Below are 18,187 nucleotides of genomic sequence, written 5' to 3'. Positions count from 1 at the left end.
GAGTGATGGTTTAACCTAGAGCTGCTGACAATTAGGGCAACTTCTTCCTCCAATTCTGAACCATCATGTCATCTGTCATCATCCTGCTGCATGGCGTTTTAATGGTGCAGATTCCCGAAAATGTAAAGATACACGGGACAAATTTAACGGCTAAAATTGTACTCTTCCTCTTCATCATACCATCCAAAGCACGATGGGAACTGTAGAGTGAAAACCTAAAATCACGCAGGAACAAAGGCAGAAAACAAGTTAGATGCAAAATGTCAGTCAACATTATGTAATGTACAGTACAGGCCAAAAGTTTGGACACACCTTCTCATTCAATGCGTTTTCTTTATTTTCATGACTATTTACATTGTAGATTCTCACTGAAGGCATCAAAACTATGAATGAACACATGTGGAGTTATGTACTTAACAAAAAAAGGTGAAATAACTGAAAGAGACAGAGGACAGCTCCGCCGCCAAACGAAAGACAGGGAGGGAGTGGTGACAGTCAGATAGGTAACTCCAGTGGAGAGAGTATAACAATAAAAGGCATCAGAATCAGTGTGCAAGGTTTCTGTGCCTAACGATTTCTTTTGGATGATGGATTAAAAAAACTGACTCAGCGTGCAAAGGCCTTAAGTGTACGCTGTATTTGAACAGTTTCACAACTTTACCCAACACACTAAACAATTGAGGCAGTGGTAGACCAGCAACTCTGTGTTCTGCTACGTTACGTAAAATGACTGTTATCGTCAGTGGATTTGTGGCTTTGATAAAACAGCTTCAGTTAGCTGTTGGAAAAGAATGTCTGACTGTAAGGTAAAGTGGTTAAAATATTCTAAATATAGCAAACACTTAAACTAATACTTATTTTTTAAAAATGTGGTGGCTTTTTTTTTTTTTTTTTAGTGGCTAAAAACAAATCAAGGCAACGTCTGCTTTTAATGTACAGTACAGGCCAAAAGTTTGGACACACCTTCTCATTCAATGCGTTTTCTTTATTTTCATGACTATTTACATTGTAGATTCTCACTGAAGGCATCAAAACTATGAATGAACACATGTGGAGTTATGTACTTAACAAAAAAAGGTGAAATAACTGAAAACATGTTTTATATTCTACTTTCTTCAAAATAGCCACCCTTTGCTCTGATTACTGCTTTGCACACTCTTGGCATTCTCTCCATGAGCTTCAAGAGGTAGTCACCTGAAATGGTTTCCACTTCACAGGTGTGCCTTATCAGGGTTAATTAGTGGAATTTCTTGCTTTATCAATGGGGTTGGGACCATCAGTTGTGTTGTGCAGAAGTCAGGTTAATACACAGCCGACAGCCCTATTGGACAACTGTTAAAATTCATATTATGGCAAGAACCAATCAGCTAACTAAAGAAAAACGAGTGGCCATCATTACTTTAAGAAATGAAGGTCAGTCAGTCCGGAAAATTGCAAAAACTTTAAATGTGTCCCCAAGTGGAGTTGCAAAATCCATCACGCGCTACAAGGAAACTGCCACACATGAGGACCGACCCAGGAAAGGAAGACCAAGAGTCACCTCTGCTTCTGAGGATAAGTTCATCCGAGTCACCAGCCTCAGAAATGGCAAGTTAACAGCAGTTCAGATCAGAGACCAGATGAATGCCACACAGAGTTCTAGCAGCAGACCCATCTCTAGAACAACTGTTAAGAGGAGACTGCCAATCAGGCCTTCATGGTCAAATAGCTGCTAGGAAACCACTGCTAAGGAGAGGCAACAAGCAGAAGAGATTTGTTTGGGCCAAGAAACACAAGGAATGGACATTAGACCAGTGGAAATCTGTGCTTTGGTCTGATGAGTCCAAATTTGAGATCTTAGATTCCAACCGCCGTGTCTTTGTGAGACGCAGAAAAGGTGAACGGATGGATTCCACATGCCTGGTTCCCACTGTGAAGCATGGAGGAGGAGGTGTGATGGTGTGGGGGTGTTTTGCTGGTGACACTGTTGGGGATTTATTCAAAATTGAAGGCACACTGAACCAGCATGGCTACCACAGCATCCTGCAGCGACATGCCATCCCATCCGGTTTGCGTTTAGTTGGACGATCACAGGACAATGACCCCAAACACACCTCCAGGCTGTGTAAGGGCTATTTGACCAAGAAGGAGAGTGATGGAGTGCTGCGGCAGATGACCTGGCCTCCACAGTCACCGGACCTGAACCCAATCGAGATGGTTTGGGGTGAGCTGGTCCGCAGAGTGAAGGCAAAGGGGCCAACAAGTGCTAAACACCTCTGGGAACTCCTTCAAGACTGTTGAAAACCATTTCAGGTGACTACCTCTTGAAGCTCATGGAGAGAATGCCAAGAGTGTGCAAAGCAGTAATCAGAGCAAAGGGTGGCTATTTTGAAGAAACTAGAATATAAAACATGTTTTCAGTTATTTCACCTTTTTTGTTAAGTACATAACTCCACATGTGTTCATTCATAGTTTTGATGCCTTCAGTGAGAATCTACAATGTAAATAGTCATGAAAATAAAGAAAACGCATTGAATGAGAAGGTGTGTCCAAACTTTTGGCCTGTACTGTACATTAAAAGCAGACGTTGCCTTGATTTGTTTTTAGCCACTAAAAAAGAAAAGCCACCACATTTTTAAAAAATAAGTATTAGTTTAAGTGTTTGCTATATTTAGAATATTTTAACCACTTTACCTTACAGTCAGACATTCTTTTAAAACAGCTAACTGAAGCTGTTTTATCAAAGCCACAAATCCACTGACGATAACAGTCATTTTACGTAACGTAGCAGAACACAGAGTTGCTGGTCTACCACTGCCTCAATTGTTTAGTGTGTTGGGTAAAGTTGTGAAACTGTTCAAATACAGCGTACACTTAAGGCCTTTGCACGCTGAGTCAGTTTTTTTAATCCATCATCCAAAAGAAATCGTTAGGCACAGAAACCTTGCACACTGATTCTGATGCCTTTTATTGTTATACTCTCTCCACTGGAGTTACCTATCTGACTGTCACCACTCCCTCCCTGTCTTTCGTTTGGCGGCGGAGCTGTCCTCTGTCTCTTTCTCCATGTACTGTGTGCAGGCGACATGCTCCTCCTCATCGTCATCATTCACCTGAATATGTGAGCTGTCTGAATCATGAAATGATTCTGTGCACCCTGTTCCTTTGTCGAGTCCTGGCTGTGTCCCACCGCCACATTTTCTTCACTGATTCTTGGTCAAATGTCTCTAAAGGCTCTGACGGATGCAAAAAACGCAGACATTTTAATAATGACTGAAAGTTTTGGACTAAGTGTGCAAATGTGATTGACACAACGTGAAGACCTATCTATTTTTAGACAAAAATGGACTCAGTGTGCAAAGGCCTTTACGCAGATAGATTTTTTTCTGGTGGCCAAAATACCTTTTGCTGCCGTCCAGTCCACAGCTGTACATTGCTTGGCTTCCCTGCAGGTAGATTTGGTTTATCAAACATACAGAGTAACAAAATACATAAAATAAGCACAGCAGAAACATTAAACCGTTGCGTTTACCTATATATATCTTTAAATGTTAGTTAGAACTTAAGGTGACTTCAGAAATCAACAAGTTTGCCGATTTTACACATCGCAACAACTGTAATCAATTACCAGTTTTCTACCCAGAAGTGACTGTTCACGGTAATTCGGCCGAAAGCTTCTTTGGTATAAAATCACAGGTGGCATTCTTCTGATAGTTCACTATATTAATAATCAGGATGACGTCTACGTACATATAAAATACAGTATGATTCCGTTAAACCATCACGTTACCACTTTGAATTGTTTTTCTATGTTTTGTCCTCATGTGCTAAAGTCTGTTTCAAACTGCTGGTATATTACTGCTAACAGACCAGGGATTAGAATATTGATCGGTCTGTTGGTAGTTAAAACAGATAATATTCAGTCAGTAAAATTCATTTAACTTTTATCTACGTTTCCTTAATTAAAGGACAGTGTCATATCTAAATGCATTTCTTAAGTGTTACGTTTAAATCTGCTGCGTCACGTTTAAGAGCTGCAGAATGCACAGTTAATAATAAACCGTTGGAATTGAGAGTGCATTGAGTGGTAAAATAAATATCAACTTTTGAATTTACACAGCTCGTAGTTTTCTGCTAGCATGTCTCATCAGCTACAGTGAGTTTTTTTAGGTGTAATCTTTTTTTTTGTTAGTATTCTTCATAGGCAGAAGCGGACAGCATGCGCTCAATCCATTTAGTGAGGTAGTTCCTTTACAGGAACGTGCACAGAACAGAGGAAGGAAGCCTGGGTTAACAAAGCAAGTTGATAACTGCGTTCGTGGTACCCGTTATCGCTGGGTTATCGCTCTTTGGGGATTTAGAGTTTGTCGAGTCAGCTAACAAAGGAAGCCTGCCTCTGTCAAACCTGCTTCATGGTACAGCCCTCTGATCTCCAGAGATAAACTTAATGTTTGTTGCACTGAAACAAAAACAGTACCAGATGGGTTTTGTTTTAACATCAGAATCTTACTCACAGTTAGATGAAATGTTTGCGGTGTTGTGAACCACTGCAGTTCTGAGCTCAGCCACCAGGAGGCACCATGGCAACCAACGGTTCCTCTTTATCCTGCAGCGCTTCCTAAATAGGATGTTCTGTCTGTTGTTGCTAGGCAACAGCTACAGCTGTGGGCAGAGAGCAGATGGTTGTGTTTAGTGTCTTGGCATAGTTTTCAGGAAATGAAGATTCAATCAGCTGAGTTTGAGATAGAATCACAACTCTGATCAATATTCATGACGTGGGACACAGGATGATGAAGACTAGATCAGAACTGATTAATCTGAAGCCTCTGGCGAAATAATTACTTTATTCCCCCAAACAACTTCATGTTCTGTGTTACCTTATTACGTGCTCGTCCCCTCCACATACTGGATGTGACAGTTGAACACATTTTGTTGTGACTCTCCTTCAGGTTTTGACCTTTCACAATAAAGCTCTAATCTGTATGTGGAACATAGTTTGTTAGTTTGCGTTTAATTACGCCCACTCATTCCTTAATAGTTTGGTATCAGGATCTCTGGAATTTCGACAGAGTAGCCGGTGAAAACTTGGGCGTACATTTCTGTAAACTGCAGCTGTTAAAATAATGTAATGATACACATTTAATTTACAGTTTAGTTCCTATATGACCACGTGATTAGCGTGATGTTGAATAGAGTTGTTCTGATACCAATACTGCTTAAAATGCTGGATCGGGTATCCACCGTAGTCCCAAGCCAGGATGACGTGATTGTACCTCTATCCTATCTGACAGCCATCTCAAAGCGTTGGTTGTTTTGTTTTTTTCCTTCTTAACCGAGCGTGTTAGAGATTAGCCTGTCTTGCTAGTTAACAATAAACAACCACTCTTTCTAAAAGATATTTATGATTTCTTATGGCTGACAAATTCACCAAACGTTTAACGTAATTCAGTATTCATTTTAGCGTCATGTAAAGTAAATAAACATCATGTTTTCCAGCTTATGCTCTGCTCATCTGCCTTATCACAGTTTACACATTTTTATAACTGCTGTACCATTGGTTACAGGAGCAATCCATTTCTGTTCTGGGTGCATGCTCATAGTAGTTCATAATAGACTATGCCACAGAAAGTCATAGTACGGTTAAAAGTCCAATAGTCTAGATGTGTGTTTCAAGGGGTGCAGGCACAAGAGGCTTGAATGAAAAATATTCTTTAAAAAATTCAGTCATAGTATGCTAAAAAAAAAGCTCATAGTATGCAATAAAAAGTCAAAGTAGAGTATGCAATAAATAGGTGACTACATCTATCCCTCTTCTTTCTTCGACTAGTTTATTCACGCATCACAATTTAGCTTTAGACAGTCAGTTTTTGTGACGTTTTGCAATGATTTGTAGTGAATACAGCCGACCAACGCAATCGTTAAACCCAGCTAGACAACAAGGTCATGCACGTGAGATAAAAGACAAGACTAGATAATTAATATGCACACACCACCAACTAGATAGGGATGTGAAGTACTTAAACCTTAAACCTCAGCATTCTCATCTACCACCTTTGTAGAACGGACATGTTGGTTTTAGACTCAGCGTACATCACCAATGCACTAATCTCACTTTGTGGTACAGCCCCCTGGTTCATGCACCTTTCTGTAGTTGTTTGGTGATTAACGATAGATATTTTTAGGCACCAGAATAGTGCTTTTCACTGAGCAGCCACAGGAAGTGAAAACCTCACTGTCAGTGACAATAGTTATGTTAGTGTTGACTTCACACCAGAGTAGCTAAGGTGAACCTTCCGTCTGAGGGCTGCAACCACACATAGACACAGCTTTATGAACAAACTGACTAGTTTCAACTCTTACTGTGGAAACTCTGCACACTAACTTCAGACAGAAGCTGCTGCAACAGGCTACAGGTCTTCTTCACCTCTACATTATCCACAGATAGAGTCTCAGTATGAAACCACATATGGAAATATATACATCTCTTTTAAATAGAGCTCTTGTACTAGGGCTGCAACTAACGATTATTTTCATTGTCGACTAATCTGTCAATTAGTTCTTCGATTAGTCGACTAATCATTTTTTCGAAAAATGTGTTAAAATGTTGAAAAATGTCGGTCTGTCTCTCCCAAACCCCAAAATTATGTCATGTACTCACGCCAAAGGGTTTTAGTTCACCGTCATGGGAGAGTGTGTAAAGCTGCCAATATTTGAACATAAGAAGCTGCAATAAGAGTATTTTGGGGTACTTTTATAGTGCTTTCTATGAAAAATGACTCAAACCGATTAGTCGACTACTAAAAAAGTCACGGATTATTTTAATAGTCGATTAGTGACCGATTAGTCGACTAATTGTTGCAGCCCTATCTTGTACACGGCTTTGATGATTTACTTGGACATGTGACATGTTGGTGGCCGTCTGTCTTTCCTCCACATACTGTAAACAGATTCTTCTTCCTGTGGTAAGAAACAAAATGGCTGCCAGAGTCAGTCATCAGGAGGACCAGTCCTGTGTTGTCTTCTCATTGGATCGATAACATTAATTATTCATTTTAATTGGTTGAATTTTCATCGTCCTCTTGGGCAATGAAACTGACCCGGCACAGACAGTCACGTCTCCATGGGGACAGAGAAAAGTCATACAGTATGCCATAAAAATGTCATGGTATAGTACTTCATAAAAACAGTCATAAATACCTGGCACAGAGTCATGTCTCCATGGCGACGGTGCAGCAAAGTGTAGCTGTTACTATGGTAGTTAGAGCAAGACAGATGAAGAGTGTGTGTGTGTGTGTGTGTGTATGAAGACTTCCAGTGGTGAGAATTTGATGTGATGTCCTCATATATGCAGTAATTCTCATGTGTGTGTGTTTGTCAAACCTGTCATCTCCAGATCTCCCATCATGCTTCCAGAAGCTACACCCACTCAAGCGGCACATTGTCGGCCATCTTGGTGTCGTTGTTGCTGGCGTGTGTGTTGGCTGCACTCGGCTACTACATCTTCAAACACAAGACGGACGCCTTCCGCTTCCACTACTTCAGAGTGAGACACACACACACACACACACACACACACACACACACACACACACAGAACTGGTGTTAGCAGGTTGTTCCCAGTAAGCACTGACTTTGTGACCTGCAGGTTAAAACCAGACTGAATTTGGTTAAAAGTGAAACTGTTTTTAGTTGTCTTGGTTACACGACACATTATTTCAACATCGTTTTTAATTAGTTAATGAATTCCTTAAACTTGCAGGAAATTTGTTTGAGAATTTCTTCCAAATCTATAAGATGAAGTACATGTGACCTTTTGAAGTTACAGAAAAACGTCAATCGTCACACAAAGATGACTTATTGTGTCATGAATCTCACAGCCATAAACTCCCAAGTCTGACTGAGATGAGCTCCTCTAACAACCAGACCTGAAAGATTAGCTTCACCAAGTTCAACCCAACAAATGAAAAGTCAGTCGTACAGTTCCTCCAGGATGTGGCGATGTTGTCCCCTTGCATCCTGCACAACCCTGTGCTTTTGTCTAATCATCGCAACTTCACCATAAATTTGACAATTTATAACGGGTAAATCTCATTTCATTGTAGAGCTGCGTGCAGCGTATTGATTCACTCAGCCTCCCCTTCATTTATTCTGAGACTGCTGCTGTGGGATGGAGCTCTGTGCCTATGTCAGGGCTAACTGTTAGCATTACATGGCTAATGATACCCAACGGTAATTAAAAGGTTTAACCACAGAGTCGAACTGTTGGTGTAAGATTAACAGCTCAGTGTTGTATGTTGGGCATCTGCCCAAGCGCCAAAATATGACAAGTGGGGATGAGATCACGATGAGCAGGAGGAGAGCCTCTCACAGGGACAGTCGTTCAGAGCTGCTTCCAACACTGAATGCTAATAATAAAAGGCTCCAAATCTGTGACATCATCACAACTATTTTTTACAACTTTCATTTGACCCTGCAACGTCACTGCAAAAAACACCAATAAACATTGCAACTTGCATCATAATTTTTTAGAAAGGCTGCAGTTAAATCAGACATCTCAGGCCGCAACGACCTCAAAAAGATCGAAATCCTGGAGGGACTGGAGTGTCGTCATTGCTGTGCAAATCTGAACACATGCAGCAGGTCAATAATCAGTTTCCTTTCTTAGCCCTGACCTTTGTGGGGCTGTAATGCTCCATTATTTTAACTTAATTAGTGATTGAAGATGCTGCGTCTGACTTTATTAGGTAGAACATGATCTCAGACAGACTGAGCTGAGATTTTCCTCACAGTGTCTGAATTTAATAAATACTTTAACATTAGGTCAGCTGTAGACACCGACTTATTTAGACTCTTTTAAGTTAGTTTTAGTCTGACTTTGGACGCATTGCTCTATATAATAACCTCTCTTTAGTTTCCCTGCATATGTGCAAAATGGACCTGGTTATACACCACCACCACCACCACATGTGACCAGTTACTGTTGTCCAGTAGAAATCTAGCAGTGACAGTCAGGTTTTGTCTAATTCCCCACACTGATCACTGAAAGCTGTTTTGTTGTTTATATGATCATCCTATTGAAGAAAGCTGACTGTAACCCTGCTACTACTGGAGGCAAGTTCCACCAATGACGACAGTTTGTGTAACAACTTCGACCTCTACCTCAAAGGGACTTCAGGTTAAATAAATAAATACGATTAGAGAGTCCTAAATACATTGAAACGTCGTGCCTTAAAATGTCCGTCTGAAAACATGCTTACAACCAAGTAAGTGCCAAACAAGTCTTCCACATATCAGATGATGTGGTGGACTTAAAAGCACGGTCAAATCCTGGTCTGGTCGTTAATCTATGTCAATTTGTGTTGCCCCAAGCTGAATTCTTTTAACATGTTAATCGACATCCGGGACACGGAGGGGTCTCAGGTGACCTTTTTACCCCTCTTCAACCAGGATGGCTGACAGGAGCGTTGATCAAGACGGGAGTGAGACAGGGGGCAGGGTTGTAAACATTTGACCCTCTGAGTGGCCTCTGATTTGTCTGTTCACTTATAATCCAGGTTCTGGAGGACACACATTACATCTATCAATCCATCAGATATACCCTGCTAACAGTGATTCCTGTTGTTTCCTCTGTGACAGAATGAGGATGAGGACGGTGCAGCAGGCGGCAGGAATAAGCCCACGCTGGTCTCCATCCCTAACCCCCTGTACAGCGGCTCCAGAGCCTTCAGCGAGCCGTTTGGGGTGAGTCAACCAATCACATTTACATCAGCAGGAGAGTCTGAGCTGCTCACTGTTCCTGTTAAAGACTGAACCACTGAGGATCCAGTCTGAGCAGCCCTGCGACAGAATAACACGGGGAGCTGTTCAGAATAAAGTCACAGATCTGTCAATTTAAAGGTTTCACAGCAGTGTAAAATAGTATGACACAGGATTTTACAACTCTAAAAGTTATCACAGAGGCAGCTTCTTCATCGTTTGTCACGACAATCAAGGTGAACAGTAGAAATACAGCAACGGATATGTGTGCTCACGTTTAAAAAAACATTTTTTAGTGGCCACCACAGTGCCTCACAGTTGATGCCATGTTGTAGCAAAAGTTGATCCAACGTTAAATTTTGTTTTTAACCCCCAGTACTGCCACATGTTGAATATAACACCATCTCTGGATCAGATTACCCTGAGTGATGGACTTCAGCTAAATAAGACTGTAACTGTGTGACAGATCCTCTTAATTTTACCAACTCAGACAACTGATGCTTCACACTAGCCACAGATAAACGTCAGAATACATTTTTACACAAAAGGGGGACTGAGGATATTACTTAAATTTTCAGTGTATTAGGAAGGGATCTCCTAATAGCCAGTATGGGCACGTGACTACAGACCAGCTCACCATGATGTCGCGCCAACGCTTCCAGATAGACAACTGGCAGTGTTTTGAATTGCGGAGACGTGAAATCTGCAAACTTGTTTATCTCTGTCATCATTTTCAGCCGTAACTGTAAAGTTTGACAATATATCTGGTCATCCTATACTGAACTGTGTTGCTTTATTAGTGTCTTTGATAAACCAAGTTTACCTGAAATCCTGAGTACAGAGCTTTTCCATGTTTCCATGACTGAATATTTACGGATGAAGGGAAAGATACATGTTGGCTGTGATTGGTCCTCATCACATGACGTGCTGTGCGCACTGCTATGTTCCAAAAGTTGAACTCTGTTTATCTGTCTGCAAAAGATACGGCATGTGTACAGCCCCTTAGTGTACGCTACAGTTGGAATATTTTCTCTGCCTTACTGATGGAGGCTGTGGTGAAAATATTCTAAAAATAACGTACAATTAAACTAATTGATTTTTTTTTGGTGGGCCTTTTTCAAACTGGCTAAAAACCCAACCAGTTGAGGCAGTGTTTGCTCAATGCCCGTTTTTTATGTTATGTACGCGATGTGTTGGTTTTCTACCTGGAAGTTACTGTAAAAAAAAAACAACCCATTTTGATTCGGTTTGTTATTTTAACACTGACTTTAAAATGTGTGAACCTACATTTAAAGTACACTTTGACTGATTCTGTCTGTCGTGAATATTTTGGTTGACGTTCGTAACGAGATCCTTTTCACACACACAAACAATCCCAATCTGGCTTCTTGTTTTCAGGCACCACTTTTTAAATAAACTGCATTTTCTTCAACTAAAATGGCATCCCTACAGGTCTTAACCTCTCTGGAAAACTATAAAAGCTCAAAGGTGAAGAGAATCACAAAGTCCAGACCACTCTCTGAGCTGCTGTCTACAACACCCTGAGGGGACCAATGGCCATAAATGTTTATTTTATGACCAGAAGTATGTGGACAGCCCTCCACATACTTCTTGTGCAACTAGTTCCCTGATGTGATCGTTTTCTCTCCCTCCCACAGGACCCTGGTCAGGGGTCAGAGCCAGCAGAACCTGAAGAACCTCCAAAGATTCTGGACCTGGACCAGTAGAACCACTAAAACTGGAGCTGTCTGTTTACATACCACAACAACCTGTTGGCTTGAACACGGTTCAGCTGTTACTCAGATCATCTGTATCCAAAAAAGAAATAAAATATGTGTATTTACTTTATCCACATACTCTCTTTTTTCAATCAGCCATGGATCAAATGATTGTGTGTGATGTCAAAGTGTTTCTGGAGGTTGTCAACAACTCTGCAGCTCTATTGACCTCTTTTGAATACTACTTTTACATTTATTGCTTGGTTTTTATAAAACAAGCTCTGATGAACCCACCGCACTCGACCTGCTAAGCACCAAACAGAAACAGAGACGAGCTGGTGAAGAAAGTCAAACATTCAGTAGCTAGAGATCCAGATATTTTTCTCTTGAGTTAGTGGAGACAAATCAGGGCTGAAAGGAGACGATGTGGAAGCAGGTAGCAGTTTTCAAACATGGTAGCCACAGCAACTCCACTAACTCCAAAGAAAAATATTTGTGTCTTCAGCTGCTAAATGCTCCGCTGTAATCTGCAGCTAGTCTCTAACTTTGACGGTCTGCTCTTTAATGCTGAACAGGATGTCGCTGTTGTTTTTTAATAGAGGCCAGGTTTGGCAGTTCAGAGAGCCAATAAAGTTTCATAGAGGTGCAGAGTTGGTTTTAATTCAAATCCAAAGTGTGATATATCTGATTCCGCTGTGCCATAGAGTGCCAATGTTGTCCTAACTATTAAAACACATCAATGACCCAGCAGTGTGACGTTTTTCTTTATCATAAACACACACACATTGTAGTTTTGTTATAGACAACCTGTATGCCTCCTCCATCCAATCAAGTTGCACTAACAGCTAACATCCATATCTGTGTAACCATGGATGTTGCCCCCAGCAGCAAAGAAGATCTACACAATGACCATGGTGTCAAAGTGTACATCCAATAAGTGTCACAAATTCAGTGTCTGATTAAATGTCTCCCCTTCTGACCTACAACCATCAAATTCTAATCAGGTCATCATAGTATTGTCTGCAATAAAAACATCATGGTACAGTATTCCATGACAAAAGAAGTCATAGTATAGTGTCATAAAAATGTCATAAGAAAATATAAATTTCATAAAGGTCATAGTATGTTGTCAAAATCACGAATAGAGGTTATAGTACAGTGTATCATCAAAAATCAACAAAAAACATAGTAAAGTATGTTCTCAAAAATCAAAACACGTCATAGTATAGTGTGTCATCAAAAACTCATGAAAAAAGCTATAGTATAGTATGTCGTCCAAAATCATGAAAAAAAAGCTAAAGTATAGTTTGTTGTGAAAAAATATGGAGAAAAGTCATAGTATAGTATGTCGTCCAAAATCATGACAAAAAGCCATAGTATAGTATGTCGTCCATAAAAAATTTTTTTTTAAAAATCACGTAGTGTAGTTTGTCGTCCAAAATCATAAAAAAAAGTCATAGTATACCAAGTGGTCCAAAATCATGAAAAAAAAGTCATAGTACAGGATGTCATCCAAAACTATGGAAAAAAAAGTCACAGCATAGTATGGCTTCCAAAATCATTTAAAAAAAAAAAAAAAAAGTCATAGAATAGTATGTCGTCCAAAATCATGAAAAAAAGTCATAGTATAGTCTGGATCCAAAACCATTTAAAAAAAAGTCATAGTATAGTATGTTGTCCAAAACCATTTAAAAAAACGTCATAGTATAGCATGTTGTCCAACATCATAAAAAAAAAAAAAAAAAAAATCGCATAGTGTAGTATGTCGTCCAAAACTATGGAAAAAAGTCATAGTATAGTATGTCGTCCAAAATCATGACAAAACGTTATCGTATAGTATGTCGTCAAAAATGGCATAATGTAGTATGTAATAAAATCATCACAGTATAGTATGTGTGTAGTTTCCCTCGGAAGCCAACCTTGCTGTTGTCTGCCTCTGCGAAACCGTCCAGCACAGATGGTCTTGGCTTTTTTGAGATATCATGTTCACGAGATTAAGATGGATGCAAGTAGATGATGATCTTGACCTTTCACCTTCAAGTCAAGGATGAACTGATAAGATTTTGGTGGTCAGAGTGGACATACATGCCACATTAAAAAAAATCCCGAAAGGGTTTCTTAAAATGTCGTATTTACAAGAATTAGACAGACAAGGTCACAGTGACCTTGACCTTTGACCAATGACCACAGAACGGACAGACAACTGGAAAACATAATGCCTCCAGCCACGGCTAACACCAGCACAGAGGGTTAGTAAACAACCAATAGGTCGACCACAGAGCTGGCACACTGTCACATTTTCACTACATCATTATTGTGGCCAAAAGACTTCACAATAATGATATTATCATGACAACTTAAACTGATCTCTGTTTATTGTGTGTTTTGTCTATTTTTTTGTCCAATGAATTAAACTCAAAATACAAGTGTAGGGGGGTGGAGACAGAGTCTTTATCTAAAACTGCACTAGATCCTACAAAAAAAGCAGTTGCACTTAACTGATATTTAAAAGCAACCAGATGGTGTTGGAGAAGGGAGACAAACTGTAAACGGAAAGGCACTGGATGATCTACAGGATATTATCATCTGAGTATTATTAAAATTATATCAGTATTTCATTTTTAAATATCAGGGTTGTCGTCAACACCGATATATAATCGTGACAACCTGAGTCCACCGTTATTCTAAATCACAACCTCTGAGAAGACAGTAAACTCAATCCTGTCTGCTATCGTTCTGTCATTTATCGTTAATGTGTTGTCAGCAGAGAGAGGCTCTGTGAAACAGTTTAATAACAGTAGAGACGCCATGGAGGAAATCACGGCAGGCTCGTCTGACACTGGTGATACAATCGACCTCCACTGACCTCTCAGACAGATGGCGATCTGACGTCATCACAGGTTTTTGTGATTGGTTGCTATTGGCTGCACTGACATCCTGTGACAACAAAGGATCCACAACAAACCGACGTCACCTCCTGATGACAGGCCCTCCTCACCTCAAGATCCACAATCACACTAACACACACACATGTGTGAGACATCTCAACGTGCCGTGACCTACAAATCCCCACATCTCATGTTATTAATCAGTCAGACAACAGAGGACAATAACATCCAGTTACAAAGAGCAGAACATTTAATTCTGAGGTTATGAGATTAGAGACAGTCAAATAAAAACTCTAATCCTGTATTTATGTGTTATAAGATAGTTTCACATTTTGGAAAATAAACATTCACTGTCTTACAGAGTAAGATGAGAAGATTGATGCCACTCTCCAATCTTTCTAATTGCAATTATTTTTTTCAGTTTGATATCAAGGTATCAGATTTTCTTGAGAAACTATCTGCTGATAGATGAAACTGAAAAGCATGTTGAATAGTAAATTAATTCTATCCATCCATTCATTTTCATCCGCTTATCCAGGGCCGGGTCATGAGGGCAGCAGGCCAAGCAAAGCACACCAGACGTCCCTCTCCCACTCTGCAGCTCCTCCTGGGGGACCCCAAGGCGTTCCCAGGCCAGATGAGATATCTAATCCCTCCAGCATGTTCTAGGTCTGCCCCGGGGCCTCCTACCAGTGGGACATGCCTGGAAAACACCTCCAATGGGAGGCGCCCAGGAGGCATCCTGATCTGATGCCAGAACCACCTCAAATGACCCCTTTCAACGTGAAGGAGCAGCGGCTCTACTCCGAGCTCCCTCCGGATGTCCGAGCACCTTACCTTCTCTCTGAGGCTGAGCCCAGACACCCCACAGAGGAAACTCATTTTGGCCGAATCTGCAATCTTATTCTTTCGGTCACTACCCAGAGCTCATGACCACAGGAGGGTTTGGACATATATGGACCAGTAAATCAAAAGCTTTGCCTTCTGACTCAGCTCCCTCTTCACCACAGCGGTTTGGCACAGCACCCGCATCACTGCAGATGCTGTGCCAAGCCACCAATCCATCTCACGCTCCATTCTTCCCTCACTCCTGAACAAGACCCCGAGATACTTGAACTCCCTCGCTTGAGGCAGTAACTCTCCAATAATCTAGAGGGGGCAATCCACTGGTTTTCAGCAGAGAACCATGGCCTCAGATTTCAAAGTGCTGATTCTCATCCTGACCACTTCACACTCAGCTGCAAACTGCCCCAGTGCATGCTGGAGGTCACGGTGTGATGAAGCAGAAACAGAACCACATCATCTGCAAAAAGCAGAGACACAATTCTGAGGTCACCAAACTGGACCCCTCCCTCCCCCTGGCTGCGCTTCGAGATCCTTATTATCCTAATTTTATTTTATTTCTATTTATTGTTTTATTTATTTTCCAATTAATTCATCTTCCTCGCCTTTGGTGGTGAAACCAGAGTTTTACATGCATTACTGGCACCTAACCATGGATGTATTTTATTGCATCGCATATTGCAATAATATCGCACTGTGACCTAAGTATCATAATAATATCATTTCATGGGTCCTCCCGTTATTCTCATCCCTAATTAATTTATACTGACTTCTGACCCCTCCTGATGTGGAGCTTAAAATTAAGAAGCTTCAGAAGTGTGAAATAAACTGTGGCAGCAGCACAGCGTCTCTCTCTCTCTCTCTCCTCTAACGTCTTGCCACAGTTAGTGTCTTGATTTTGTCATAAACCTTTGGTAATTTAAAGGAGCTATATGTAAGAAATCTAAATCAAATAGTCGTAAAATCCTCCTAATATGTCACAGAGACGAAGGATTAATGTTCATTTAACATACTGATCTCACCGACAACAATAGTACAGCCAGAATATTCGCATTTAAAAAACATTTTTACGGTCCGCAAATCATGTTTATGTTTTGAATTTGTGTTTTGGCCTGTTGCGCCACCCACCGCCGTCTACCAGTCACGCAGTCAGTAGAGTCTCAGCATCAGTTACAGTTACGAGTGAGCTACAGCAGCACGGCAAGCAGCATTAGCAGTGTCCCGGTACATAGCATTAGCAGCCGGCTCCTCCTCAGCTGTATCCTGGCAGCAGCGTTAGCAGCAGAGAAGCTGGACTTGCTCGAACGGTCCGCTGGAAAACCAAAGATCAAGGACGCGGCGACGGGCCCTGCCACGGCAGCCGCCCGTGGGCAAACAAATCAGTCTCCAGCGTGCCGCTGTCCAGCAACCTTGAATCTGTAGGGGAGGGGGGGTGGACACAACTCGAGGCAGTATTTTGAATTTGAGTGCAGTAACCATTTTGGCCACATTCTTACATACAGCGCCTTTAAATCTATGTGACGCTGAATCTCACTCGAGGGTGCTTTCACACCTGCCCTGTTTGTTTGCCCCCTGAGTGCGGTTCGTTTGGGCAGGTGTGAACACAGCAATTGCACTCAGATGCGCACCAAAACAACCGGACCGAGACCACCTCTTCAAGAAGGTCTACATATGAACTCTGGTGCGGTTTGTTTGTGGTGAGAAGGTGTTCCAACCTGGATCTGAACCAACTGCAGTCACATGACACATTGTTTGGGTTAAACATGAGCATGTTACAGTCCTGGAAGATTATTAATGTGCACCTCCTCCTGTACTGCCTTAATATGCACATTCAGCACATCCAATGCATCAAAACATTGTTTTCTAGTTGGAGCCGCGCCTCGTTTTCAAACTGTATGGTTTGACTAAAATGAACAATGACAGCAATATAGTCCACGATGAGCAGCGCTAACATCAACCTGCGTAGTTGTCCCTCCATTGTGACATTAGAAAGTGTTGCATTTTTACTGAATATTTGAAGGTGAACTGTATCACTTATTTTGTTGCAACGCTATTTTTTTTAATTATGTGTGTGTGTGTGTATATATATATATATATATTTACTAATTTGTTCTATCGTCAAGAATACCGTTATTGCAAAAATACCCTATAGTATCATGATATTATTTCAGGGCCATATCACCCACCCCTACTGGCATGTTTCCTGCAGAATCAATGTGCTACACCCTGAGTCCATCTCCACCTGCACTGTTGGAGGGTCAGACCATTTCTCAGAACACCCTTATCTCCTGTCCTTGAGTACTCCTTACTATGCTTTTAGATTAATGGATGTTTTTCATTTCTCTGTTAACAATTGTCTTACACACACACATGCCTGTGCTCGTTGTTCCACACATCATCACACTCAGGCCCACGACAGGAGTATGAGAAATCTATAAAGTGAATGTACTACTGAGATCAGTTTAGTGTCACTCGGTTTATGTGTGTACTCTTTGATAATTTACGTAAACCTGTTTCATATCGACCTCTGAAGACTTGTTGTTTTTATTGGGTGTTACAAACAGTGTGGGTGAGAGTCGAAGAACAACTGGCCTGCGTGATGAGTTTTATCCCACAACATATCAAAACACATTCCTGTAAAACTCAGCTTCAGACACCATTAGATTCAGAAAGTGAACGGTTATTCATCTCTAATCCACAGTGGTGCTTTGCTGTGCTGAGTACGTGCAAGCTATCTCACACACACACACACACACACACAGACACACACACACCAACTCTCCCTCTCTTACTCTTTACTATGGCCAATATAAAATGATTATACTGAATAATACTTAAAATGGTAAATATTGTAAATATTTCCACTCTACACCAGCTAGTTGGGAGTTAGCCATCAGCGCCGCTCATCCAGCTGACCACTGGTAACGCTGTCCAGACCCATGATGGTGGGACAGTGCTGCTGCCGAAACATTGTGGTCACTTGGCTTAGGAGGGTTTTTTTTC

The 18,187-nt window shown here is 41.1% G+C and overlaps 2 protein-coding genes across 9 annotated transcripts in view; one reads left to right on the top strand and one right to left on the bottom strand.

Annotated features, from left to right (window-relative positions):
* The window catches only part of stab1 (stabilin 1), a 104,827-nt gene extending 92,627 nt beyond the window's left edge, over positions 1-12,200 (top strand). For both annotated transcript variants that reach the window (XM_049591078.1, XM_049591079.1), the window contains 3 exons: positions 7,373-7,522; positions 9,616-9,720; positions 11,394-12,200. In XM_049591078.1, the coding sequence (XP_049447035.1) occupies positions 7,373-7,522; positions 9,616-9,720; positions 11,394-11,462 (324 nt within the window). In that variant the 3' untranslated portion in view covers positions 11,463-12,200. The remainder of the gene's footprint in view (positions 1-7,372; positions 7,523-9,615; positions 9,721-11,393) is intronic.
* The window catches only part of ccdc71 (coiled-coil domain containing 71), a 78,807-nt gene continuing 60,624 nt past the window's right edge, over positions 5-18,187 (bottom strand). For 2 of the 7 annotated variants that reach the window (XR_007450504.1, XR_007450502.1), the window contains exons 2-6: positions 7,360-7,515; positions 4,494-6,936; positions 3,382-3,425; positions 3,093-3,215; positions 5-215 (exon numbers count right to left, since the gene is read on the bottom strand). The gene's annotated coding sequence lies outside the window, so the exon portion shown is untranslated. Of the gene's footprint in view, positions 216-3,092; positions 3,216-3,381; positions 3,426-4,493; positions 6,937-7,176; positions 7,226-7,359; positions 7,516-18,187 lie in introns of those variants that run through there. The other 5 variants (XR_007450503.1, XR_007450507.1, XR_007450505.1 and 2 more) reach the window with 5 other exon arrangements.

The sequence above is a fragment of the Epinephelus fuscoguttatus genome, linkage group LG1 (genome assembly GCF_011397635.1).
Source record: "Epinephelus fuscoguttatus linkage group LG1, E.fuscoguttatus.final_Chr_v1".
In the NCBI taxonomy this organism is placed as follows: Eukaryota; Metazoa; Chordata; class Actinopteri; order Perciformes; family Serranidae; genus Epinephelus; species Epinephelus fuscoguttatus.
Note: the sequence above shows the minus strand (reverse complement) of the source record. Positions and strands in the feature narration are given on the sequence as shown.